The 27,913-nt window shown below is 41.0% G+C and overlaps 1 protein-coding gene and 1 long non-coding RNA gene across 15 annotated transcripts in view; one reads left to right on the top strand and one right to left on the bottom strand.

Annotated features, from left to right (window-relative positions):
* Positions 1–7,345, top strand: part of LOC306639283 — a 37,866-nt gene extending 30,521 nt beyond the window's left edge. For both annotated transcript variants that reach the window (XR_013757600.1, XR_013757601.1), the window contains exon 4: positions 7,191–7,345. This is a non-coding gene — a long non-coding RNA (uncharacterized lncRNA). The remainder of the gene's footprint in view (positions 1–7,190) is intronic.
* Positions 1–27,913, bottom strand: part of IRAG1 (inositol 1,4,5-triphosphate receptor associated 1) — a 110,468-nt gene that overhangs the window by 16,996 nt on the left and 65,559 nt on the right. For all 13 annotated transcript variants that reach the window (XM_079102681.1, XM_079102676.1, XM_079102682.1 and 10 more), the window contains 5 exons: positions 14,154–14,277; positions 10,663–10,693; positions 8,373–8,513; positions 7,463–7,594; positions 5,032–5,173 (listed from right to left, as the gene is read on the bottom strand). In XM_079102681.1, coding sequence (XP_078958807.1) covers positions 5,032–5,173; positions 7,463–7,594; positions 8,373–8,513; positions 10,663–10,693; positions 14,154–14,277 — 570 coding nt within the window. The remainder of the gene's footprint in view (positions 1–5,031; positions 5,174–7,462; positions 7,595–8,372; positions 8,514–10,662; positions 10,694–14,153; positions 14,278–27,913) is intronic.

Raw genomic sequence — 27,913 nt, 5'->3', positions numbered from 1 at the left:
ATCGGCGGAATGGGGACTCTTTTGGATGAAACCTTTCTCCTAGATCTACTGGATATTAATAAGAAGTCCCAATCTGGAACCTTTGATCTGCATTGAACACCACTACACAGTCTCTTGGAGAGTGTGTGAAATCTACTCAGAGCTTATTGGGTCTTTTATGCTCCCTTAAGAGAGGTACAATCAGAGAAACTCTGAGCAAGGAAGGTGTGGTATTGGTAAGAATGAAAACTTGCTAAACAAGTAGTTTCAAAATGTCACATGCCCGGTGATTCAGAATAAAGGAAGCCACCACCCTAGGATTTTCTTCTTAGGACATCCATGAACTGACATAATTTATGTAAAGTGTTGAGCATCACACCTGCATAACAGTGCCACCAGGAAACATCTGAATATGTGCAAAGAAAGGTATTTGCAAGGTGAATTCAGTTTGACCAATATCATTTAACCTGTATATCTGTATAGCCTTCAAATCTATATATTTTAGTTGTCCTCTTCAAAAGTGCAAAGCTACATATTTTTCCCTTAATCTAATTTGAAGTTCTCTGTTAGCCAACAGGTTTATGCTGCTTATATTTCTTGTGATTGTTCATGTCCTTTTATTTCTACCATCTTACTTTCTATTTTTCTATTTACCCTACTTTATGCATTAAGTTTTTTCTAATTCCTCTCCCACTCCTAACGGTTTGAAAATTATTCATTGTAGTTCTAATCTTTAATGTACTCCTTTAACTTTTTTGAACTTCAAATTTAAAATTAATGAAGATCTCTATTCTTTTCCTGATATTTTAAAACAATAACTATCCCCCAATTTTAATTACATATTTTTTCATTATTTTTACTTCACCTTGTTTTATATTCCAAAATTTTTTATTACTGTTGTTGTTTTCTACAGTGAATGTTTGTTTAGATCTGCCCACATGCTTACAAATAACTTCGGTCACTGTTCTTTCTCACATCCTACTCATTTTTTTTTAAATCTCAATTTCATTCTTCCCTAGTTGTTCTTTGAACAATGACCTGTAGAGGTAAACCTTCTCATTAGTTGTCTCCAGATGTCTTGACCTAGCCCTCTACCTCACTTTTATCTCTATGTCGACAGTAATTTTCTCTCAGCTCCTTGAAGAGGTTACTCCATGGTCTTCTGGTGCCATTATTGCTTTTGAGATTTGTCATTGCTTTGTCAACTATCTTCTTTCTCCGGTTACTTTTAAGATCTTCACTTTGTCTTTGTTCTTCTGAAGCTTCTCTTTTGTGTGCTATTTCTTCCACATGGAATTCACTATGCCTTCTGAATTCAATGATTTAGGTCTTTCCTTAATTGTGGAAAAACCTCAGCTATTCTTTCTTTGAATATGTTCTGGCTCTAATTTGTTTCTTAGGGACCATCTGATAAATGGATCGCAGATTTTCTTACTCAGTACTCTGCATTCTATGTCTCATAATATTCCTTTTATTTCTTTAATCACTGTATCCCTCTGCATTGCCTTTTGGGTAACTATCTTCACTCTATCACCAGTCAAGCTGGACCTTTTAGTATTCTGGGGCAGCGACCATTATCAGGTCAGGAGAACAAGAGGCAGGGCAAACTACACCTATTTCTTAAGGGCCTCAGCTCAGATGTGACACATCTTATGCCCCAAAGCCAGCCTCATGACCTAGCCTAACTTCCAGGGGATGGGGAAGTGTGCCCAGAGGGAAGACACCTGGAATACTGAGGAATCACCTCAACTACTGTAATGACCACATCTACCACACCTCAACTACTCAATTTTCTATTTCCATGACTCTATTTCTCATTTTGAGGAATTCTATTTTCTTCTTCTTTTCTTTCAATAACTACATCCTTTTACTGTCATACCTTCCATTCATCCTTTCACCTCTCTAATAATTTTAAATGTATCTTTAAATAAATTATCTTCCTACATGATATTCTTAGGATACAATCGTATTGTTCGGTGGGTTTGATGATTCTCTCTGATGGTGTATTTATCATTTTGTATTGTGAACTTGTCTTCAGTGAGGTGCTATTTAGAGGGAGCCTGTGTGTCCTGCGTGCAGGGTGTGTCTCTCTGGAGTGGCTGACAGTGTTCCTAAAGACCTCATCCTGCTGTTCTTTCAGCTCCCCACATATTGCATCATGACCGCTCTCATCCTGGGCATGTACTTTTCCTATGAGGAAGGAGAAAGTGTTTTTTTCCTTCTAGAATGCAGGATGGAACAGACAAACTTCCTTATTTATTTCTCTGTTGGTGGGTGATTGTTTTTCCCTCATCCAAATTCTATAAAGATACAGTCTGGGGATGGTCTTTGCCTTCTGTGTGAATCTCAGTGCCAACTCTGTCGTGAGCGGCTAAGGCCATGGACATGGACGCAAACACTTGGCCCCCAGATAACTTGGGCTTTCTGTCCCCTAGGAAGCTGCAGGGCAAGCTCGGTTTCAGTTCTCTTTTCTTTTCTTGTATCTGGGTATTTCAATTTCTTTTCCTGTGGATTCAGCTATTCTTTAAGATTGCTTGCTTGATTTTATCCAGCAGAAATTTCTAAGTATTTGTGGTCAAAGAATTTTCAAGTTTTCCAGTCAGCCCATTTAGCAGAACCAAAAAATATTCTTTACATATGAAGAGTTCATATAAATTAATAAAATACCAATCTTACAAGCGGGCAAACAACATAATTCGAAAATTTACAAAAGTGGAGATATAAATGCTTAATGGATATTGGTAAAAGCATGGGAATACAAATTAAAACAATTATCAAATAGTTGGAGCCTATCAAAGTCATACATATTTTTAAAAAGGAAGAATAAGAATGGTTTTAGTGACACAATAAATTGAACCCCACTGTAATCCATTCAATGGAAATAAGTTATTTGAAAATATTTGCTTTAAGATCCTTAAAAATATTTCTTTTCCCTGAGCTAGTATTTATACCACTAAAAATCTATTTTAATGTAATATACAGATAATTAACATGTTGCATATTCAGAAAAATTTTTTAAATGTACATCATCTTTTTTGAAATCAGGGATATTTTATTTCACTGTAGTCTTCAAAGTCTCAGCCATAGACAAAGATAGTCAGAAGTCATGTAAAAGCTTAAAAAGTCTTTGGGAATGGTCATGGCATACCTATGGACACACCTGCTGGATGAGTGCTGACCCCTTGTCACCAGCTCAAGAGATGGCACACCTTAGAAAAACAACTTAGAAGGGAGCCAAATATTCCCAAATCTTAATTCATCAGTCAAGACTCAGCTCTCATGTCCTTTGCTACTGTAAGCATTTTCTCATCTCCCCAGAGCAGACGTGGAGGTCTGCTTATTTCTGCCAAGGCACTGGCCACAGCGTCCTGACCTCCCAATAGTTGGGCACTCCTTTGAGTCTCTGTATTCCATATCATGTGGGGCACACTGAAGATGCTTGATAAGTGTAGAACAAATGAACAAGACTGGAGTAACCGTTTGTCTCGTGAATCATGGGTAAGGTGGTCCTCAGGAGACCTTGAACCTGTAGAACAGTAATGTGATAACCCAGGTACTAAGATTTCCTTGGTGGCCCCATTCTCCTCTCCCACACTGACTAAGAGTGGTTTGCTAACAGCCCAGATGCTCACAGGTCAGGAGCCTTGCTGCAAAGATCCAAAGCAGACAGCCTGGAGCATATGCACACTGCCTTTGGACTCTGGGAAGTGTCACTGACGTTCCCCAGGAAACTTGTGAAACCTCCTGTTTATAAAGGTTTCTCCATCTGTTATACTTTTTGTACTCTCCCTCCTCCTGCTTTTGGTAACACGGATGTTTGCATTCCACAGGGATTCCTGATGCTAAAATGTCCATTTTCTCCATTAGCCACCCTCATCAGCAGAGCCCAGGCCCTGGCAGGGCCCAGGGAGAGATTCTAATACAAAGCACTGACATCTGCCTCCTGCACTGAGCAAGAACCTCCTAACTCATCCTTCCCTACTTCCACTTTTATACTCCTCTCATGTACTGGTCACACTGAAGTCAAAGTAATCTTCTAGAAATAAAATCTGGTCATGTCAGGTGATAAACTCATCAATGACTTCTCTCTGGCTGGAAGACAAAGGCCTGCATTGATATTATCATGGCCTGGCAGGTAGCCCTGGATTACCAGGTATATCACCTTCAACCTGCCCCACCACACAGCCGCACTGCAACCACATCAGACTGTTTCATCTTCTCACCCTCAACCTCCACATCTTTGTCGATGCTGTTCTCTCCGCCTGCAATGAGTCTGCCCCTCTTGACTGCAGAACTCCTAGCTTTATTTTTAAATACTGAGTAAATGCCATCCCTTTGTGAAGCCTTCCTTGCCTTTCTTAAACAGAATCAGGCAGGCCCCAACTCTGTGCTCCAACAGCAATTTGTGTAGAACTTAAAACATATGTCTGAGAGGACTTCTTTAAAACAGTCTCGACTACAAGTCTGCTCTTTATCTCTGCAATACTGCCATCAGCCAGGCTCACACTCCACCCTGACTGCTAGACTTCACCCCTCACCTGGACGGTTGCAATATCCTATCCATGGTGCTCCTTGGCTCTGCTTTGCCCCAGCAATGTGATTGATGCACCATGGCTAGAAGGAACCTTCTTAAACTACACATATGATCAAGTCATTTCCCTGATTAAAATCCTTGGTTCAATCCCTAATGCTTTCCAAAATAAAACCCAAATTCCTTAGCATATGTTGCCTAAAAAGTGGTCCCAAAGCACAAAGATTTATGGATCGTGGGGTCACTCTCACAGAGTAAAGGGAGCTCTTGCAGCCGTAGTCTTTGTGTCTGTGGTCAGCCACTTTGGTTAATTGTGTTGGGAGTCAGGAGGTCATTTTGGGGTCATTCATATTTCCTGGTTCCAGGACCCCAAGCTCCCTGGAGCAGCTGCTGCAAATGCTCTTTAGGTGACATTGGGCAGGGGCAGGGAGCCTTGCTCAATCAGAAATAGGTCCTGGGGCTGTCCTGATCCCCCTGGTTCTAGCTGAGAGCAAGATAGGGGCAGAAGCCTAGTTCCTTACCAGAGGGGCCACAGCTGCGGCTTGAATTCTGATTTGCAAGTTTTTTAAACTCCATGAGTTCTGCATGGTCCTTCTCGTAGGTCCTCTTCAGATTCTCCACATACTGCATCATCACTTCTGTTGCTTTTGACATGCGCTTTTCCTACAGGGAAGGAGAGCATGTGTTCAGGGGGCAATTGGAAGAAAGGCGCCATTAGCACTTGTCTGCTCTGAGCTAGGCTCTGCACTGATATTGAGATATTGAGACCCATCAGAGGTGACCATGCCCCCTATGAGACTGCCGCCTGAACCAAGAGGTAGACTCAGGTACCTGTGTTCAGGGAGAATGGGTCAGGGGAGGGTCTGTGGAGATGAGATGAAGTCTTGGATGCAGGGTGTAGACATATAGACACAGGCAGGAGGGACAAAGTGCATGCAGGCCAGGGAGCCCCAAGGTGAGTCAAGAGGAAGGACCTCACAAGGCTTCTATGTAAGTGAGGAGTTATCCTCCAGGCAGGAAGCCCTCAGAGAGTGAAAAGGGGGTGCCATTACAAATTATGCTGGGACAATAGGCATAAACCAGAGTTGTGCAGTCATCCCCCTCAGGCAAGAGTCAGCCAGCAGCTGGGAAGAAGCAGTAAGAAAAACAGGTGAATTAGAACTGGCTGCGAAGGGCCTTGGATTCTAAACGCAGGAATTAGGACTTATTCTGAAGAAAAAGTAGAACCACTGAATGATATGAGTGGAGACAGGTGAAAGGGAGCGACATTGGTGGCAGTGAGAGCAACAGGGAAAGACAGGACAAGCGCTTGAGCTAGTCCAGTGGAACCAGAGAGGAAGGCAAGGACTGAGACAGAGGCAGGGTGGGGAGCCATTTAAAGAAGCGTGAAGACAGAGTGAGCAACCCAGGGGACAGAAACCTGTTTGGGAAGATGGTTTTTCTCTGTGTATACCCACCTTGGGTCCCTCAGAGGGTCTAGCTCATACCCCATCTGGCCTCAGAGGGACTTCCCCATTAACTTCCCTGGAAGAGGTCCCCATTGCCCAGTGGGGCTGAGACCAGTCACTCCCTAGCACCCTCCCTATGTCACTGCTCCCAGCTGGGTGACTTCCTGGGTTACCCTGCTGAGTCAGGAACTCTATCCAAAAGGACACAGGGTGGGTCAGCCCTGTGGCTTGTCCTTTCATTTCATAGGCGGTGCTCAGGGCCACACCCCAGTGACATCCTCTCATGCATCCAGTGCAGCAGGATGTGGGTCCACGGAAATAGCACCAGCAATGATGACATCTAAGTACTTTACAAGGATTACAGCGACCCGTGGCAGACCCATAATCATCCTCATTCACAGCTGAAGAAACTGAAGCGTAGAGAGCTTGGTAACCATCCTGAGGTCTCACAGCAAGTGAGGGGTGGAACCAGAACTAGAACTTGGGCAGTATGGCCCTATAACACCACGCTGGACCAGGGTAGACCAATGAGGCCAAGAGAGAGCCCTACCTGGGCCTGTACCCCTACTTTGCCACTCACTGGTGCTATCACAGGTTGAGTAGCCCTTATCTGAAACACTTGGAACCAGAAGTGTTTTTGAATTTTGTGTTTTTTTCAGATTTTGGAATATTTGTGTGTGCATGTGTGTGTGTGTGTGTGTGTGTGTGTGTGTGTGTGTGTGTGTATAATGAGGTGCCTTGGGTAATGGAACCCAAGTCTAAGCATGAAATTCATTAACGCTTCATGTATACCATCCACTTGTAGCCCGAAGGTAAGTTTATGCAATATTTTTAGAGCATCCACACTATGACTGTGATTTGTCACATGAAATCAGGTATAGAATTGTCCACTTGTAGCATCATGGTTAGTGCTCAAAAACTTTGGAATATTTCAGATTTTGGATTTTCAGATTAGGAATACTCAACCTGGGCCTTTCAGAGCTTCCACTTCTTCATCTGGGGAAAAGCACAGATACTTTTCAGGGTTAGTGGGTGAATTAAATGAAACAAAGCAGTTTTTCCTAAAGGATGTTTCCCCCAATCCTAGTTCCTTGGGAGTTAAATAGGCACTTTGTGATAAAAATAAAGAGGGAGGGTTCTTTAGTCAAATACATTTGGGAAATACATAGGTAAAGTTAAATTTCCTTTTTTTTTCCTATAGGATTTCTCCTTCTCCTTAATCATTTTTTCAGTACCCATTTTTTTCCTATAGGACTTCCCAACACCAATATGCTTAAAAATCTCCATGAAGAAAGACAGTAAACAATCATCACCAAACTTATGTGTCCACAGAAATCTTTTTCCTGGGAGCATCTCCAGGGTTTTGTGAATCACTAAAAATACTCTCAATAACCTACACAGGACTCCCGGCACTGGGTGGTGTCTATAGTTGTTCCTGCTGGTCATTGTGCTGGTTACCATAGGTGGAACAGAGTTAGTCAGCAAAGCTGGGGCTGGTGCTCACCTGACGAACGGCCCCCACCACCTCAGCTCTGCTGGAGAGACGGGCAGCCAGGCGGTGCAGGACCGCGATGTCCTCCAGCAGCTTCTGGTAGGTCTCGCGATGCTCACAGTGGTGCCAGAGTGGTGCTGAGGACTGAGAAGTGAGAGGGAACATCACCCAGGGTCCTCATGTAATGCTGTGGACCCCGTGTCTGAGCCCCCCAAAATGTACATGCTGAGATCCTAAGGTAAGAATACTAGGAAGTGGGGTTTTTAAGAGGTGATTAGGTCACAAGGGTGGAACCCTCAGGAGTGGGATTAATGTCCTTATAAAAGGGGCCCCAGAGAGTCTCTTGCTTTCTTTCTACCATGTCAGCCTGCCAGCCCAAAGAGGGTCCCTGACCAGAACTGACCGTGCTTGCACCCTCATCTTGGACTTCCAACCTGCAGAACTGTGAGAAATAAATGCTTGTTCTTTAAGCTGCCCAGTCTATGGCACTTTGTTACAGCAGCCTGAGTTGACTGGAGCACATACCATGCCTGATGATATGACAGACTCATGAGACAAACCCTGGACTCATTTTGGTTAAGACCAGAGGACTCTGCAGGGCTAGGGCCACAGCATCTTCTGGGAGTTGGAGAAACCCTATGTAGATAGTCTATTGCTGGCTGGCTTGAAAGGAGTCACATGCAGGCATTCGGCCCACTCTGGAGAAGCTCCCAAGGACTCCTAGGCCTCATTCACAGGCCTAAGGTAATCTGGCTTCAGGTTCTCTGCCTCAGCTCCTCCAGCTCTCTGAAGAAAACCCTGACAGGATCTTGGCTCGAATTCTCATTTCAGGAGATTCACTTAGTGACTAAGAGATGTGTGACACTTAGCATGAGACAGTCCCTCCTGCAAGAATTCCTTAAAGTAGACTCCACAAAATTACCGTAATGGAAGCTTTAAAGTTTTCCAGTTCCTTTTCGGTGTTCTCCTCTGTCAGGTTTCGTTCCCTTTCAGCCTGGTTAATTCTAGATTCCAGGGTGTAGCTGTCATTTCTAAAGGCCAAGGACAGTTGTACAAACACGTTCTGTTGGGAACAAGAGTGTGGAAGAGGTGCTAGGAGGAGTTATTGCAGGGAACAAGGCTGCAGGTGTTTCTTGCTCAAAGCATTTTACAACAGACCCCAGAAACAGGCACCAAGGCAGCCATGTGTACTGGAACTCACCACATGGTAAACCACACAAATAATGGAGAATGGTAACCCCAAGTTCATACCAGGCCCTTTCTGGGACCAGGAGTCCAAATGCATTTTACCAAAAAGTAATAAGAGAATAACACTCTGCTTTTCCCCTAGATTTCAAGAAAGTAACATCCTGTATTTGGGTTTAAATTCAGGCCAGTGTAGCTGATTGTGTAAGCAGTTTGGATTTATTGCTCAGGGGATTTTGGAGATTTTTGCATGAAACCTCTGTATTTAAAGAAGCCTCATTTGAGATTTAAGTTTTGTTGATTTAAGGCAAACTTCAACAAGCATCTAGCCTGAGTGCTCCAAATCCTGCATCAATAGCAGCTTTAAGTAGCTGCCAGAGGATTAAATAAGGCTAGGTATGGTTCTGTTAGAATAAGCTTCCTGGAATAAATATTCTATGCCAAAAATGCATCATGGCGTTCATGAATACATTTTAAAAGGTGGTATTGATCAGACATGGAAATCCTGGAGAAATAGGAAACTACGGGGGAGAGTAGACAGAGGGACTCCACACTGGAAGGGAGGAAGAGTCTTCAGTTTTACAGCCTTCATCTGCCTGACCTGAGTCCAGCGGTAGCAGATTTATATCCAGTGGTCACTAACTCTGTCTGAGCTTCTGAAGTCCATGTCACATGACCTGTGGTGGGCAGATATCTCCAGACAGAATTGAAGGCACTGAACTGACTCGACATGATGACAATGACAATATTGAAAACTACTCCTTCTTGAACATCTGTGTTATGCCAGGACTGCCATGAGTTTACAAATCTTACTTCATTTAATCCCTCAACAATCCTCTGGGACTGATATACTCATTTTGTGGGTAAAGAGACCAGAGAGGTCATTAACTTGTACAAGGTGACAGGGAGTGGTGGAATCAGGATTTAATTCTTGGACTGCTTTCAAAGTCTGTTTTACTTCCATCATGCTGGGAGCTGACTGCAAGACATCTGAGGACAGGATTCGGCCATTAAACCAACTGCCCATGGCTTATGTTCATAAATGTCAGTGAGTGGGCTTTGAGCTCTCAGCCTTGCGATGCCAATTCTCTGTCCTACTCAGCCTCCATAGTCTATGAATAATGCTCAATGTGTCGTTCTCTGTACCTGGGTTATTCCTTTAATGGCATCAAGTCCTGAATTCAGAAAGAACACTTGGGCCCAAATCTTAGTTTTGCTAAGCACTGGATTTGGGAACTTGGGCAAATTATTTGATTGGTCAGTTTTTTCTTCTTTAATTCCTGCTCCACCTGCTTTTCAGAGCTGTTGGGAAGATCAGCTGAAAGGACGGCTATGCATGCTCAAGCTACGAGTGCTGTGTCTAGAGCAAGGCTGTTGTTGGCATCTGTGGCAGACATTTCATTTCATCTGTCTTCCTTTGCTTATCTGATCCACACCAGTGGTTTACGCTGTCTCACCTCTGAGAGGTTCTCCTTGTCCATCTATGCCTTCACCAGAATGAAATGCAAATTCCTCTTAGCTCACTCCCCACCCACCTTGGGACAGGGAGGCCTCAGAAGACTAAACATCAAGCCAGGAGCCGCTGTGCTACAGGCAGCTGAGCTGGCTTTCTTGCAGCTGAAGCCCTCAGAAGGCAAGCACCTTTTCCCTAGAGACCAAAGTTTGAAACGTGAAATCTTACCACCTTTTACTCCTTTAAAAATAAATTTGATATAATTCTGCAGCCTTCTAGCTGACCTCATGCATCAAAAATATTCACTTAAAAAACATAGACAATCCTTGAAGGAACATGACATTTCCAACTACCTTCTCACCTCTGACCAAATTTGTCCAAATCCTCCATTAACTGGGCCAACAGTGGGAATCGTGTTGGTTCAGTGGCTGGGTATGAATGTCCATGTTATTCATGGTCACTCATTCTCATTTTTGTGTAAAAAAGTCAGTACCAGAGGCTGGAGAAAGGGATGTTTTGAATAAGCCCAGTTAATCGCAGACACTCAGTTTCATAAAACACTTGAATCACTTACCTCAACTTCCTTTTCAGTGAGTGGAGGGGTGCTGTGAAAAAGAAAGAATGCACATATGAACTTTATCTAGCCCGGGAAATAAAGTACAAGGTGACTCTGAATGACCAGCAGACCATGTGTTTTCAGGAACAGAGTAAGCTGAGTTGGTGAGATGGGAATACTTTGTGTTCTCTGTCTTCTGTGGGATTCTGACCCTTGCAGAGATAGCATGAAGGAAAACATTAGATACTGGGGTCAGTCCTCCATCAGTGTCACCTCTACTTCTGTGATCTTGGACAAGTTATTTAATCTCTGTAAGTGCTAGCTTGCTTATCTGACAAATTGTCTACCTTGCAGAAGTAGGAATATAGATAGATAATGAATATATATGTACATAATGAATATATATATATATATATATAAAATGAAGGTGTGTGCCTATTAATACAGGCAAACCTCCATATTTGTGGGTTCCACATTCCTGGATTTCACCAACTACAGATTGAAAATATTCGAGAAAATCGTGTCTGTACTGAAGATGTGCAGACTTTTCTGGTTATAGTCTCTAAACAATACAGTATAACACTTATTTACATAACATTGCCATTGCACTAGATATTATAAGTCACTTAGAGATGATTTAAAGTCCACTGGAGGATGTGTGTAGGTTATATGCAAACACTATGTTATTTTAAACAAGGGACTTGAGAATTTGCAGGTTTTGGTATCCATACAGAAGGGGCAGGGTCCTGGAACCAATTCTTCATGAATACTGAGGACCAACTTTTAAATGACATCCACGTTCAGTAGTACCCAGGAAATGTTAGCTATTGTCACTATTCACTCACAGGCTTGCTGTGAGGAGTTAATAAGCAAGTGCATTTGTAATTTACAAACTTTGTACATGACCAAGTTGCTGTTATAGTTTTTTCCTTGGACTACCTCAGTCTGCAAAGTCTGACCCTTTCGTTTTTGAGGACTGTGACAAAGTTCCACGAGGCCAAAGAATTAAAGATAGGAAAGAGTATCCTGAGTTCTTCTCCCCAATGAGCCCTTCTGATGACTGGAAGCACAGTGTTAAGGGAGTCCCAGCTGGCACAGAGGAGTCCTTCTGAGAGGTTGCTTCTCTAGTGCAGGCCCCGCAGCCTGTCCCCAGTAAGCAGTTCTTTTATCTGCATGCTCACACTGTGTGGCTGCCACCTCTGCTCCTGCTAATAACTAAAGCTGGCCCCTTTCTGAAGCCCAGATTAATGTAAATAATGCACAGGCCCTTTCCTGTGCTGGGTGGGGAGACCGGGAGGGGTCCAACCAACGTCACAGGACTTGGCAAGAGAGGTTGCCATCAATAAGCTTCACAGGAAACACAACTTCCTCCCTTTGACGGGTGCAGAGGGACCTGAGAGCAAAGGTAAGGGTCAGCCATCTCTGCAAGGGGCTGGTTCTCACCCTCCATGAGGGACTGTGAGAGCCTTCCTGTTAGAATGAGGCAACAAGACCCCACGGCCACCAAGTCAGCTGGGAGCAGAACGTGAAATAAACAGCTGCAAAGATGTGCTCGGCTTACAGCCCTGGTCACAGCCCCACCCAGAGGGCCCTTTCCCCTGAGGGCCCACACACTCTTACCACATACCTCCTGTGGAGCATCACATACTCTCTACACTGTTTATCAAAACTCACTGAGCGTGCCTCTGACTCCTGGCTCTGCATATTATTGTGAAATTTGCATATTTTCATAAATAATTAACCTAACTTCATTCCTTTATTCTCCTACTTTACTGACTCACAAACAACTACTTTGTTGACTGCTTTTTTGCTCTTGAACACACCCAAACACATTTTATTGGTTTGTTTTACTGTACATGAGATTCACATGTGGGTACAGGAGGAATTCAAAGAGGTGTGATTTAAGCCTAGTCCCAGGCCAGGCCAGTTCCTGATGTAGAACTAGGCCTTGTAAACTGGCATTGGTAGCTAGGAGGCAGAGCCACATACCTCTGAAGGGACGGAGTGTCTTTTCATGTGACCCCTTGTATGTCTTCTTTAAATATCTATTTAAATCATTGGTCATTTTGAGAAATTGGTTATTTGTCTTTGTTGCATTCTAAGAACTCTTAATATAGAAACAAGTCCCTTACCAGATAAAGGATTTGTAAATATTTTCTCCCACTCTGTGGGCTGCCTTTCACTTTCTGGATGGCATTGTTTGGTAGCACAGCAGAGTTTTTATTTGGATGAAGTACTGCTCATCAATTTTTTTTTTTTTTTACCTTTTTTCTTGTACTTTTGGTATCATATCTAAAAAACCATGGACTAACCCAAGGCCAAGAAGACTTACTCCTGTTTTCTTCTAAGAACTTTATAGCATTATATCTTACCCTTAGATCTGTGGTCCATTTTGAGTTAAAATTTTTTGTGTACTGTGTGAGGTAGGGTTGTAAGTTCACTCTTTTGCATGTGACTATCTATTTCTCCCACCACCATTTGCTGAAATTACTACTTTTTTTTTTTTTGGAAGATTTTTCACCAAAATCTTTGCCTGGATATCTTGTTTTTGTCATTTATAGGTCTCAGATTTATTAACTTATCACAGAGACCTTCTTTGACTCTTTGCTCAATGTTTCTCTCCCACGTCATTCTCTATTTATGCCCCATTTTATGATTTTCATAGCAACCTAACTTTCTCAAACAACCAAACTGTTCACTTTTTTCTCCTTCCTTCCTTCCTTCTTTCTTTTCTTTTCTTTTTTTTTCTTGCTGGAGATTGAACCCAGGGGCACTCAACCACTGAGCCATATCCCCAATCCTATTTTCTATTTTATTTAGAGACAGGGTCTCACCTCACCTTTGCTAAGGCTGGCTTTGAACTCACCATCTTCCTGCCTCAGCTTCCTGAGCTGCTGGGATTACAGGCACGTGCCACTGTGCCTGACCCAGACTGTTCACTTTTTAACTCAGCTATCAAGGGCCTGTTATGTACTAACCCTGTCTCAACTCCCTGATCACACATAATCTCATTTAGCCTGTGTCACACTTCACCAATGACAGAGTAATTAACACCTCAGAAACTAAGACTCAGAAAGCAAAGGTACTAACCCCCATGAGTGGAGGAAGTCTGGTGGGTTTTCCAAGCAATTGTTCTTCATGTGGTTGCTTCATCTATGCAGATAAAAGACTTGGATTCTCCCAGTTATAGGTAAGTGGTGTACCTGGATTGAAACCCATCTCTCCTGTCCCAAAGCCCACCACCCTCTTCTATAATGAGTCTCTGGTGGCCCTTGTGTCCTTCAGGGCTGTGACCACCTGTGAATCCCACGTACTCTTTGAGTTGGAAACTCCCAGGTTCAGCCCTTCCTTATTCTTTTTGTTTTGAATTCATAACCCCTTCCTGGACCACTGAACTGTGACCCTTCAGGGGTTAAGAACCAAGATTAGTTCTCCTCTGTGTCCCTCCTAGAATCTAACACAGGCACCACCCAACACAGGGTCTTCTGCAATCCATGTTCTGATTTTACCTTCCAGGGAGGGACTTGTGGACTCGCAGTTTGCGCAGCAGCACATCAGAAATATTGGGCATGACATCTAAATCACTCTTGGACTCTTCTTCCTCAATAGTTGAGGAGAGTTCAGAAGGGAGCCCTGGAAAATAAAGGTGCTTTCTTATGAAATGTCTGAAATCACAGCAGTACTATTGGCAGCTACTTTCAGGGGGACCAGGAAGAGTTTTAACACTTAAAACCCCTAGTTAGATGCCAGGGGCTTTAATAATTATCATCTTATTTATCACAATGATCCAGTGAGCTAGAAGAAAATCATCCTGTCTTACAGATAGCTTATCCAAGGCTCAGTAAGTTTAAGTAACTTGGTCAAGATTAATGGCAGAGTAAATGGCATAGCCAGACTTCAGACTTAGATCTATCTGTTCCAAATTCTTTCTTCCCATAATTCCCCACAGTGTCAAATGTGATCTTATGTCTGGGAACAGATGTTGGTTTCTGGCAACTGAAAACTTGTCAGCTGTTTGGCGATAAAGAAAGAGTGGGAAAAACTCTCTATTTGGTAGTTTTTCAGGAGGTCTCATGTCCAGTTATTTTTTCCTCATATATATTCAAAAGCTCTATTTTTCAGTTCCTACCTAGAAATCAGCATTTGGTTTCATAGTTTCATAGATAGGAAAAGAAACAGACATGTCTAGGGCAAAGTTAGGGTCCAAGACATTAAGGCCCTTTTACATAGCTCTAAAATATAGATGCCTACTAGCCAACAGAGCCAATGAACAGCCTTTATTATACCCTGGAACCATGCTGGATCTGTGCTGTGATCGCATACATCTTTCCCCTGTTTGAAGACACTTCTTGTATTAAGAGATTCTCTTTTGCAGGTTGCAGCACTTCCAGCTGCTCACTGTGGCCTACCATGATCCAAGGTCCATGCCTGCATCCTGGTTTGTTATCTCAGAGGCCTACGTGTGCTCTAATGAGTTCAGCATAGGACACTAGCAAATACTTTGACATTGACATTTATTATTCACACGGCATAGACTTGCTATGCCTTACTATGGGCTCAAAGTTGACTAGGGTTAAGTCAAAGTCTCCAATTTCTTTTATTCAGTTCAGGTATCCTTTTCCCATACAATGATTGTTTTCCGTTTGCATTCAGGAATTTATATTTATCCCTGTTTGACTGTCTGTCATGGACTTTGACGTAGCAGCTTTCCAAACTGCTTGGTCATTTTCTAGAACTGTAGGCCAGGCTGCAGATCAGGACTGCAGGCATAGTTGTTGCATCCATCTAAATAGAGCTAAGATTGAAACCATGTGAACAGAAGCCTCACCAAGGGAGACCACACAGAGAATAGGGTACAGATGGGCTCAAGGTTAAGAATTTTTAAATACCTTTAGCTTTCTAACAACAGAATGTTGTTCATGAGTTCCCTAATTTTCATGGTATCCAAGCAAAGACTGGAGGGTCATCTGTCAGAGTTGGGACCATCAGCAATCTTTTTTTTTTTTTTTTTTTTTTTTTAATGTATAACATTGACTATATTATATCTTAGTATCGTAGCTACCTCTCTACTCTTGGATCGATAGGCAATTATTGCTCTCTGATATTTCTATGTGACCGATGGCCAACCTTGTGTTACCCTTGGCATCACTCCACATTTTTATATTTGCACCACACTCAGCAGAGAATCAATTATGCTGTGGGCTCCTGATAACTCTGTATGATTGATTGAACAATAGGAAGCCTAATAATTGAGTGGAACTGTAGCAGAGGCTTTTGCCTAGAAAAACCCCTTAGGTTAAAGGGAATGAAAGAAAGAAAGAAAGAGAAAAAGAAGCGGGTATCGAAGGAAAGGAGAAAAAAAGGAAAGGCAAAAGTAACTACTTAGTGATTCTAACCCTTGTTAAAATAACTCCCTGAAGAGTAATGCCAGAATTGGTGTGTCTCAGAACCAACTACACTCCTCCTGAATGTGACCAAATTAGAAACAAAAAATTTAAAAATCAACCCAAAATACACCAGCAATGTTCAAATACAGGAAATGGCAACACACTTTAAAAATAATGTCTAGAGAAAGACAGAAATTACTGCAATAAACATTGAGCTCCCACCCTTGACAGCTCTTTTTTTCTTCCTCCCCTGAAGAATGAGTTCTGAAAAGATGTGAGAGGTAAGGTTCTGATCAAGTGCAATGACCCAGAACAGCAGGAAAGTGAAAAGGTGGGGGGTGGCTGCCTACAGAGGACATTCACTGGTTTTCCAGGATGGAGGGTCTCCATCCCACCACACCAACACTTTAAGGAAGGAAAAAGAGGGGAACAACTGTGTTGCCGTTTAGCATTTCTTACTGGTTAGGAAGGGAGAGGAAAAGCAGAATGATTGCACAGAATTCTATCAGAGTTGCTTGTCTTGAACAATATGGAGGGATTTACCAGAAAGGAAGACTAAAAATAAAACAAGCCCTTTGGATGGAGTGACTGACAGGAGACATGGAAAGCCCCAACTGAAGCCAACCCCACCTCCACCCCACTTCTGAAAATGGCATAGTGACCAAATGCCTTGGATTTTGTCTGTCTTTTCTTTCCTTTGCTTGGCAGAAGAGTGAGTGGCTTCTGGGAGGATGGGCCTAGTCTGAAAATAAACACCAGGGCAAGTTGTCTCCATAATTCCAAATTGGAGAAAGTAGTCCAAAGCTCACTCTTGCCCACCGAGGAAACAGATACATCCCCAATCTGGTAAACTCAAGTTTTGGGGTTATAAAAAAAGAGCAGAAAACAGTTCTGCAAACACTACTATTCACAGCTCTGTCTGAACTTCCCCTTTTCCCCACCAGTAACAAGCAGACAGACACAAAATGCCTAGTCTTCAACTAAAGGACTGAAGGGAGGGTGACGAGATCTCAGATGAGGCACAAAGAAGTCAATGAAAATCAACCCACCCGATGTATGTGGCAAAAGAAATCCAAGTAGAAATGTCCAGGTCAGAAAGAAAGAAAATGAAAACAAATGGTGTAGCAACTATACAAAAATACTAAAGTCAAAAGAGGAAGAACAGAAGGAAGGAAGGTAGAAAGGAAGAAAAAAGGGAAACATGTAGGAGACAGATGTCAGGATGGAAACATATCTGCAAAAAAACACATCAAAATGCAAAAATGCATTTCTGTGCAAAATATATGCCACAAACACGTTGACTCTAGGAGAAATTAGAATCTGAAAAAAACTAAAATTAGAAATGAGGGATGAGATAAAAAGATCATACAGAAACTGAAGACCAAAATAGAACTAATCAATAAATTGGAAAATATAGAAGCAACCAATATGTTGGAAAATGAAATAAAACATAAAGAGTTCTACATTGATTAGTAAGGAAGGTGAGAGAAATTGAATGATCACAAGAAATGCAAGGAAGAAAAGAAAGAATGAGGTTTGCAGCTGGGGTTATAGCTCAGTGGTAGAGCACTTGCCTTGCACGTGTGAGGCACTGGGTTCAATCCTCAGCACCACATAAAAATAAATTAATTAATTAAAGGTATTGTGTTCATCTACAACTAAAAAAATTAAAAAAAAAAAAAAGAATGAGGTATATGGGCCTGAAGTTGAGACATTGTTGACCACTGTATAGTTTATGTTCTCCTGGAATAGTGAAGCAAACCAATGACTCAAAGAACATATTCAAAGATATAACAAAAGAAAAAATTTCCTCAAATGAGGGGAAAGCTGAAGTTGTAAGTTGACCTCATATTAAAAAAATGTATTTAACTTTTGAAAAAGTACATCTAGTCTTATCTCCCTCCTCCCTCCTGCCTATATTTGTAAGGCCTTTGGCATAATAAGATAGGTAGATAGAGAAATGCTTCTCTAGCCACCCTCACAGAAAAGTAGGATGCCTATAGGGGGAAGTGATTGCTAAAGAGTGCAGGCAAACAGCTGAACTGAGACTTCTCTACAACATGGAAAGAGTGGAGCAAATCTGCAGTGCTCTAAGGGTAAGGATTTTATAATTATGTAAGTTGTCGTTTAAGACCTAGACAACATTTTCAAACATGTTAGAACGCAGGGGATACAGCATCTCTCAACCCTCCTGAGAAAACAATAATAATGAAATTCCAGGTAAGCAAGACAAAAATCAAAATCAACTGGAGTATGATGAATCATGATAAAGGGACCAGGGTGAACTTTACATTCCTTTACATGTCAGTCCAAGGCTAAACAACTGTGAAAACCACGGCTGCAGGATGGAATGTAAAAGTTGAAGCCTTGACAATAAACAAAGAAGAATCCAGCACACGTGTAGGTAGTCACAGGGAGACAGGAAGCAGTACGAAGTGGGAGGAAATGCTGCCATTCTCATCTTTCCTCCCAGGAAGTCAGTAGGACCATCCTAGTGACAAAATGTTCTCATCTTTATTCTTGATGTCAAGCATTTGGGGCCTTCATCCTGGAGAGACTGCCTTTCCAAGGCTACGTAATTCCTGGAGATAGAAGCCAGCTTTCTTTGACATACAAACCAACCAGTCCAGAACCTACCCCAAACATCTCCTTTAGCAAACTTGCACACTCCAAGCCAATATTTCCCCTGCCCTAAATCACCCCTGGACCAGGGACTTGACAACTAGACACCTCCCCTCTAGCCCAACCTGCCAACGGTATTTAAGTTAGCAAATCCTAAATTTACTCAGGGCATCCCTCCCCTGACCTTGTGCATTCCTTCCCATGAAAACCCCCATAAAGGCCTGGGTTGTACTCTCACCTCCCTCTTCTGCCTCCTGACCAACTCTGGTCCTTGCCCAAGTGTCCCTGTGCCAAGGCGTGCTGTGTCCCCTGTTTGGAGTAATCTATGAGTATAAACTTCTTCCTTCCGGAGAATCAATTCTGGTTTGTGTGTCTTACCTAATTAAAGCAAGCGCTGGGTACAAAGTTTAGAACAACCATCTGGATTTAAAACATGCAAACACCTACCACAACAACTCCAAACCCCTAATGAATTTCTAATACAATTTAAAAACTTTTAGAAACTAATTTCTTTTCATTGGAGGAAGCAATTACCAAAATTCAGCAAGTCCTATGGTTTCACTTCACTTTAATTCTAACTCAATTAAGTTGTAATACTTTTTATTTTGAGAAAAGTTCATCTAGTCTAATCTCCCTCCTTTTCTTCTTTTGTGTTGGTAGGGAGGGGGCATTTGGTGTAAGCTACTTTTTACTTTCTTCTTTGTATTTTTCATTGTTAGTTGAAATTCTTGATGATGAGCATGAACATTAATGGTTCAAAACATCTGCCTATGCTTGCTCATTCTAATAAAAACATTTGTTTCTGGACATCTCAAGGATTTGAGGAAAATAAACTTTGAGGCTTTGTTAAAGATGTTCTGAACACAGGATGATTCTCCAAAGCCAAAGCTACTGGTTGGGATAAACTTCCTTCATATCCATCTTCTCAGGAAGGGTTCTCCCCTGTGTGAGATCTGAGATCTGAGCCCAGACTAGGGGTGTCTGGAAGGACTGCCCATCAATTCTGCTTCTCTGCCTCAGCCTACACTTCTCTCAAAATCCGGGTCCAGATATCCAACCACGTCTTAGACATGACCACTTGGATAAAGAGAATAAAATAATCTCAATGGCCACCATTTATTGAATATCAGCTACATATTAGATGCTCTTTCTTGTTTATTCCTTATAGTAGCCCTGCAAAGTGAATACGTTCTTTTTTCTGGAGAACATGAAACTCAGGTAAGCTGATTCCCCTGGGCTGACCCAGTTAGTGGAAGAGCCAGGATGCAAAAGCAGGTCTGTCTGACGTTTGCATCCCAGCTTCTCATGTGCATTCCACCTGTCCAAACCCAAACACACCATCTTCTCAAGCAAGCTCCCCTCCTGTACTCCCAGTCCTTAATGTCATCATCCCCCACATAGCCATGCACATAGATACCTGAGGGTCTTTTGGGTCTCCCTTCACCCTCTCCCCTTGTCAAGTCCTGCTAAGCTTGCCTCCCATTGGCTCTCAAACTGTTTTCCTTGCATCCCTATCATCTCATTGCCCTTCATGGTCCTCCTACATGGTGTCCTTTGGCCTCCAGCCTCTTCTGTCTCAAAGCCATCTTTTGTAATTATCCATAATTATTCTAAAAGATGGATTGGATCCTGAGCTACCTTACCTTCAGGTGTTTCTGGTTTTCCAAAGTGTCCTAAATGAAGTTCAAACTCATTAACTTTGGCCAGCAAAGCCTTCGGCCTCCCACTGTTCGAGCCCCACTGCCCATCTCTGGGGACACATGATCCACACTTGGTTCACCTGGGATTCCTTCTGTTCCTGAAACATGCCAAGCCCTAGATTGTACTTACATATCTTCATTCCTACTGATCCCCCTTTCCAGATCAAAGCTGCTCCTATTGAAACCTTCCCTGATTCACCCCTACTGAGCTGGCTGCTTCTTCTCCTTTGTTCCTAGTACTTTATATTCTGGTTAAGTCTATCACAATGTATTGTGGGGACTTTGTCTACTCTTGTGCTTCCTCTCTTAGTGAAGGTGAGCTCATTCTTTCATGAATTCATTTAAAATCTACTGAGGTGCTTACTATGTCCCAGGCAAAATTGGGCACTGTTCTCTAAGAGTTTATTATCTAAGGGTACAGAGATTAATCAGAGAAAAATCTAAACTTTTCCTTTCACATTGTGATAAATTTTACAAAGAAGAGATCTGGAGGTGCCAGAAAAGCCTTCCATAGAAAATGACTTTTGACCAGATAGCTTATGAATAAATGGGAGCTCATTAGGCCAACAGGAAGAACATTCCATGTAGAAGGAATAGCATGTGCCAAGGCTAAAATGGTTGAGGAATGAGTGGCTAAAGGAAGGAGGGGAGAGTGGCCCCAGAAGATGCTGGGAGGGGAGTGGGTGAACCACATGGGGCCTTGCAGCTTCCACTAAGGATTCAAGTGCTCATTCTAAGAGCAGAATAAAGCCTCTGAACATGCTGAAACAGATTTGCGTTTCATAGATTCCTCTGGCTCTGTGGTCATGGTTTGAGGTGAGTGAGGGAGTCAGGAGTACAGGTGGAGGGACTGGATAGGGTGAGGCACTCAGGAGTGCAGGCTGAGGGTTGGTTAGGAGGCTGCTGAAGTAGCTGAGATGACTAGGATGATAGCTGGATGAGGCCCTCCCCTTGAGAGTAGGGGTTAAGCCTTTCTTAAATAATGCATTGTATCATATAACCTATATAGCCCAGGAATTGGCTCACATTAGCCCCACATCTTTGTCCTGAAATAGACTGCAAATAATCAAAGGGCAAACAAAGACAAAGGAACTGGTTGGATTGTTGGAAAGATCAGATGCAGCAGGGAAGAGAGCCTCCCAGTTCTCAGAATCTGAAGGAGAGCCAAAGTTCTGAAGGCTCCAGAATGTTCTGATAAGAATCTACCCCATTTCCCAAAGGAACAGCCAGTAAGCATCTTAAGAGACTCGCGTTTTCCCCATGAGCTCATATGCACTGTTGAATTTAGAACCTGTAAATATTCTCTGGGCCAGATCTCAGAGTGCTCCCAAAGCCTTTTGTTCTGGGTAGGGAAAGGGGCTTTCAAAATGTGAGAGAAGGAATTCTGCAAATGGCCATCCAACACATATAGCTGTCCACATTTCCTTCACTGTCCTATCACTGGGGAGCAGAGTTTAAAAAAAAATGTCTCACTTGGTCAACAAGATAGAGTTCCACACCTCAATGACAGAAATCACAATGACTAGTATCACACAAAACATTATACCAGATCAATGAAGCAGGTGCGATATAACCCCCAATTTATAGATGAACAAACTGAGGCATCAAGAAAATAAGAAACTTGCTCAAGGTTTTGCATCTGGTAAATAGTGAAGCTTGACCTCTTAACCATCCACACCCTCAAATTAAGAGAAAATCAAGAGGAAGTGTGCATTTATTAAAAACCTACCATGGTTTTCTTTTTTAAATTTGGTGCTAATAGGAATCATTCATTTATCAGATAATTTTACTTCTAAGATCCAGCTTATTCTTTATTAATATTGGATAGTGAGGTTCTGCTGTTCATAGTGGATATCTAAATTGGCATAATTTTTTGTAAACTAATTTGGCAGTATGTTATACATTTAAATGTAAATGCCTTTTGCTAAATCAATTGCATTTATAGGATAATATCCCTTAGAAAAACACGTATTTCTATAAAGATACATGTAGAACAATGTTCATTATATAATTATTTAGTAATAGAGGAAAATTGGAAGTAATATAAATATTAATAAGAGGTTAGTGGAATCAATGTTTATAACAGATCAATTCACAATAACTAAGCTATTGAACCAACCTAGGTGCCTTTAAACAAATGAATGGATAAAGAAAATGTGGCATATATACATATTACTCAGCCATAAAGTAAAATGAAATTAAGGCATTTTCCAGTAAGTGAATGGAACTGGAGTCTATCATGCTAAGTGAAATAAACCAGTCTCCAAAAACACCAAAGGCCTAATGTTCTCTCTGATATATGGATGCTAACTCACAATAAGGTGGCAGGGAGGGAAGAAGAGAACTTCATTGGATTATACAAAGGGGAATGAAAAGAAGGGAGGGGGAATGGGAATGGAAAGACAGTAGAATGAATCAGACATAGCCTTCCTATGTTCATAAATGAATACATAACCAGTGTAATTCCACGACACGTACAACCATAAGAATGGGAAGTTATACTTCATGTATGTAAAACATGTCAAAATACACTCTACTGTCTTGTATATCTAAAAAAAATTTAAAAGAGTTGAGTGTGGAAAACATACATGTTTATATCAGTTCTTTGTGCAATACTACAAAACAATTTAAAAATTTATAAGCTCCATATATGTTAAATGGGAAATGATGTAAGTATATGTTAAGTAAAAAGACAATGTGATAAGTACCCAGTCACCCACCAAAATCTACCTAAACAGATGGAGTTTAATTTGGACATAGGACCAGCTGTTTAGCTAGCAACCATGCCCCTATCTTCCCTTGATGCTGGTTATGGTCACGGGACAACAGCATCCATACAATGCAGCTGAAAGGAGGTATGTAATCCCTACCCTGCTCATTTATTTATTTGTCTACTCTGGATTTCCACTCTTTCTCCTTCCATGTACTGGGAACCCAAATCTGATTCAGCTTTGACCTTGTAACTAGCCTAACACCACAGGCCATGGCAAAATGACAACTGGGAAGAAACCAGGGTCCCAGAATGTTTGCTTGGAGCAGAGCCAGCTGATACTTGAACAGCTCACTTTGGAACTTTACACCAAAGTGAAACAACTTTCACTCTCCAATGCATTATTGTATTGGGGTTCTCTATGTTACAAGAATTTAGATTTTATCTTACCTAAGCAGGAAAGTTACACAATACTTTAAAAGAGATAGTGATAGAATTTGGTAGGACATATAAAAGAAAACATGTCATGATAAAATGAGTTCATTCCAGCACCCAGAAATAAGAACATCAGAAAAAAAAAAGGTTTATTTCCAGCAGTGGCGCTTGCCTGTAATCCCAGCAGATCTGGAGGCTGAGGCAGGAGGATGGCAAGTTCAAAGCCAGCCTCAGCAAAGGCAAGGTGCTAAGCAACTCAGTGAGACTCTGTCTCTAAATAAAATACAAAATATGGCTGGGGATGTGGCTCAATGGTTGAGTGCCCCTGAGTTCAATCCCTAGTACCAAAGGTTTATTTCTATTTATGGAAAATTATTAAATAAATTACATAAAATAATTCATGATTCTTTTCAATAGATATCCAAAGGACATTTGATAAAATTTAACATAAATATTGAAACTTGGAAGAGAAAAATGTTACTTTGGGAAAAAATACATAAAATAATATAAAATATGAAACAATGTCATATTTTATATTTTATTAATATTACATATTGAATGATATCAAATAATAAATATAATTTTAAATAGCATATGTAAACATAAATAATACAGTTATTTAATATGCTTCTTGAGGAAAAAAAAACACTAAAAATATCCAATTTAACAAAAAAGAGAAACAAGGCAAATGTTCTCCTTATCACCTTGTTAGCAAATTAGAGAATGCTGACAAAGTAATAAAACATGTACAAGCACAATTGGAGAAATGTACACACATGCACATACAACCAGGACAAAGGGTGAGTTGCATAGAATAAAGACAGCAGGTGGGTTGATTAAAAAAGAAATGTGTTCTGCCCAGTGGCCTCTGAAATTAGACACGTCTGGGTTTCAATCTGGCTTTAGCAATTAGTAACCACGTGACTTTCATCTCCCTAAACCTCAAGTTCCTCATTTGAGAAAGGAGCATAAGGCCACGGCACTTACCAAGGTTATTACAAGCATTAAGTTTAACATTGTCACATGCCCACTCTAGTTATAGTAACCACTCTAGTTATAGTAACTGGTGTATAACAATACACCAGTTAATCACCATAGTAATTGCTCCACCATGTTAATAGTAATGTTTACAATACAAGAAACAGAACACTGAACAGCATTCATCTATGCCACTAATTATCAGCTAGAAAATCTAATGAAAAAGAGTCTTCTTCATAAATAAACAGGCAAAGTATAACTCACATAGAATTTGCCTCCCTAAGACACAAGGGTGATGCACATGAAGAACCTCAAAACTTTTAGGGGCAGAAGAAAGGAATACCTAAATTAATAGGACAAACCCTGTGCCTGGAAGAGAACTACATGTTTGCAAATTTAAAAAGGTCTATAAATTGTAAGACAAACAAAATGTGGGCAGTTCTTCTGAATCCAATGTACAGGTTTAGAGCAACCAAAATTAAAATGTTATACAAAATGGTATCAGTTTTAAGAGGCTGAGGAACATATTTAAAGACCCATTAATTGGTTTCTGGGCTGGGACACAAACTCAGACCTCCTGAGTCCTGTCTAGTTACTCTTGCTGTTATTTTCACTGACTCTTTCTATTCTTGAATATTCACAAGTATTCTGGGAAAAAAGAGCAATGGAGGAGATCAAACCCCACTGCACACTATCATGAAAACAGTGATTATAATGTGGCATTGATCAGGAGCTGGGGTTAGTCTGTGGTATGTATCCAAAAGAATATAAAATATGACTGTCTATGCCATGGAAGAAACATAAACACTTAAAAATACGACTGCAATAACAAGATCTTAAGCCTTAAATACTTATATCTCAAAATGAGGCTCAGTGATATTAACAAAGATATAGGTAAAAAAAAACAACCTAATGAAAATAGAACTATGTTCTCACACAGAATATTTTTATAATGGTTAAAAAAATGGAGGACTTCTCAAAGCAAAAGAAACAAAAATGATTATATAAAAACTCTGTAGCTTCTCTAATTCATTAAAAAGCAAAAAAAAAGATAAAGTAAAAATTATCGAGAAAAATATAGCCAACAAGGAGTTAATACCTGTCATGTATAGAGGTTGCATTTATTACTAACAACAACAACAAAGCCTAGGACACAAATGGATACATGACAGAGATGAGGAGCTGATTGGCCCCAAAAGAAAAAAGAAAGTAAATATTTCAAAGCTTAAAGTTTAAACTTACTAGCAAATTAATTCAATAATAATGAAGTGGCATTTCACACTGGTAATAACAATACACCGTAATTGTCATTCTTCTTATTGATTAGCTGGTTCTTACTATACAGTATTCTGGTCAATAAGAACCAAAAGCAAAAAAGATCTGGTCTTGCTTAGGAGAGAGACATACATATACACTGGAGATAGCATTACACATGGGAGGCAATTTAATAAATGCAAATATTTCCACACTTGAACCAGTGAATCTCAAGTCTGAGCATGTGCCAAGGGAGTAACAATAAAACAAGGAAGAAAACTATAAAACCTACAAGTACAAAATTGTTTATAGTAAGGTCGTTAATCATAGTTAAGAGAACTGTAAACACTGAAATGCCCAACAATAGATGTATCAGTACAACAGGAAATATATGCCTATTAATGATAAATATAAGGACAAGTCAAGTTATATGGAATTAGTTTTGAATTAAGTGAAAATAAAGTAGGAAGTATATGTACACCATCATACTGCCTTATGAAAAATTATAAATATGAGTAAATATTGGAAAGTATAACAATTGTTGCCTTTTCAGAATTGAAAAGGGGTTGTGAGTGAAATTTTAAGATATTTTTCCTAGTGTTTCAAATCTGCTTTAATAAGCAAATTTTTTAAATTCAAAGGAGAGAAATGTTCATTTTAAAAGATTCCTCTAACGATGGTTAATTTAAAATAATTTTAATTTTTAAAAAATGTTGTCAGGAATTTTTCTTTCCTGAAACCTCCTTGTTCATATTGAATAGGTGGGTGTTTGTTACTATATTTCAGACTAGGGGCTTCCAACTTGTTGGTGATACCCAGAACACTTGCACATGGCAATCCATGAATGGAGGCTTCTGAGCTGTCACTAACCATGGCAGCATGAAGTGGTCACTCTGTGACACCTGGGATCCACTGGGGTGCCTTAGCACCACAGAGGACAAAGAGGATTCCTCTGCACCTGGAGCAGCCCACAGACCTCTCTCCAGCTTAGAAGCTTTCTCTGTATCAGTTTGTCTGAAATATCATATGGCTATGAAAACATTTCAAAAGCGCTCATGCAATGGCAAAACCATGCAATTTGAACTCAGGAGCTCTTTAGGCCTCACTTTTCTCAATTGTAAGATGAGAGCAAGAATCACTGCCTTTTTAGTCTATTGGGAATGAATAAAATCATAAGTGCAAAATGATGTATACTCTGGAAGGCACATTAGAAAAATGTTTATTATGATTACATTAAATGAGGTAGGATATAATATTATATAAGAGTTATCAAATACAGAGACAGAAAGAATTGTGTTTTCCAGGCACTAGGTGAGGCAGGAGAGTGGAGCTAGTGTTTAATGGGCACAGAGTTTCAGTCTGGGAGGATGGAAAATTTCCGGAGATAGATGGTGGTGGCAGTAGCACAGTCCATGCTTAATGCCAACAGAACTGTAAGCTCACATGGCAAAAATAGTCAACTTTATATTACATGTACTTACCACTATAAAAAAATTAATAAGGGCCAATCAAAGTAGGATACGGCAGTGGATCCAAAAGAAAGCAAGGAAGCAGGGGGGATTTCAGAGCTGATTGGACTTACCCACTGCTTTAAGGAACAGATACGATATGATGGAGAGTGGAGAGGAGGTGGCAGGAGGCAGAAATGGTGTGGATACACAGATGCAAGAAGGTGAGTGGCCCCTGGGGGGAGGTGTCAGGAAGAGGGCAGGACAGAGCCTGGCCTGCTGGAAACACTGACCCCTCTGAGCACACCTTGTTCCTCCATCCCACCTCAAGGCATTATGATTATAGATTATTTTTATGCACCTGTCTCACAAACTTCCCTGTGACAACTTTTGCCACGTCTTACACGATTTCATTCATTCATTTATTTAAAAATTACTTATTCAGGGGCTGGTAGATATAGCTCAGTTGGTAGAGTGCTTGCCTTGCATGCACAATGCCCTAGGTTCAATCCCCAGCACCACATAAACAAACAAAACCTTATTCAGGACCTAGTAATGCCAGGCATTTCACAGTAGACACACACACACACAGAGTTCCAGACAAATGCCCACCCTTGGGGGTTTTGACTCAGGGGTAACAGCTAACACCAGACAATGCTTAGCTACCAAGCACTGTTTCAGGTAGTTCACAAGTGGAGCTCATTTAATCCTCTCAATAACCTTTGAGGCAACCAT

The sequence above is a fragment of the Sciurus vulgaris genome (assembly GCF_902686455.1).
Source record: "Sciurus vulgaris genome assembly, chromosome: 11".
Taxonomy (NCBI): Eukaryota; Metazoa; Chordata; class Mammalia; order Rodentia; family Sciuridae; genus Sciurus; species Sciurus vulgaris.
Note: the sequence above shows the minus strand (reverse complement) of the source record. Positions and strands in the feature narration are given on the sequence as shown.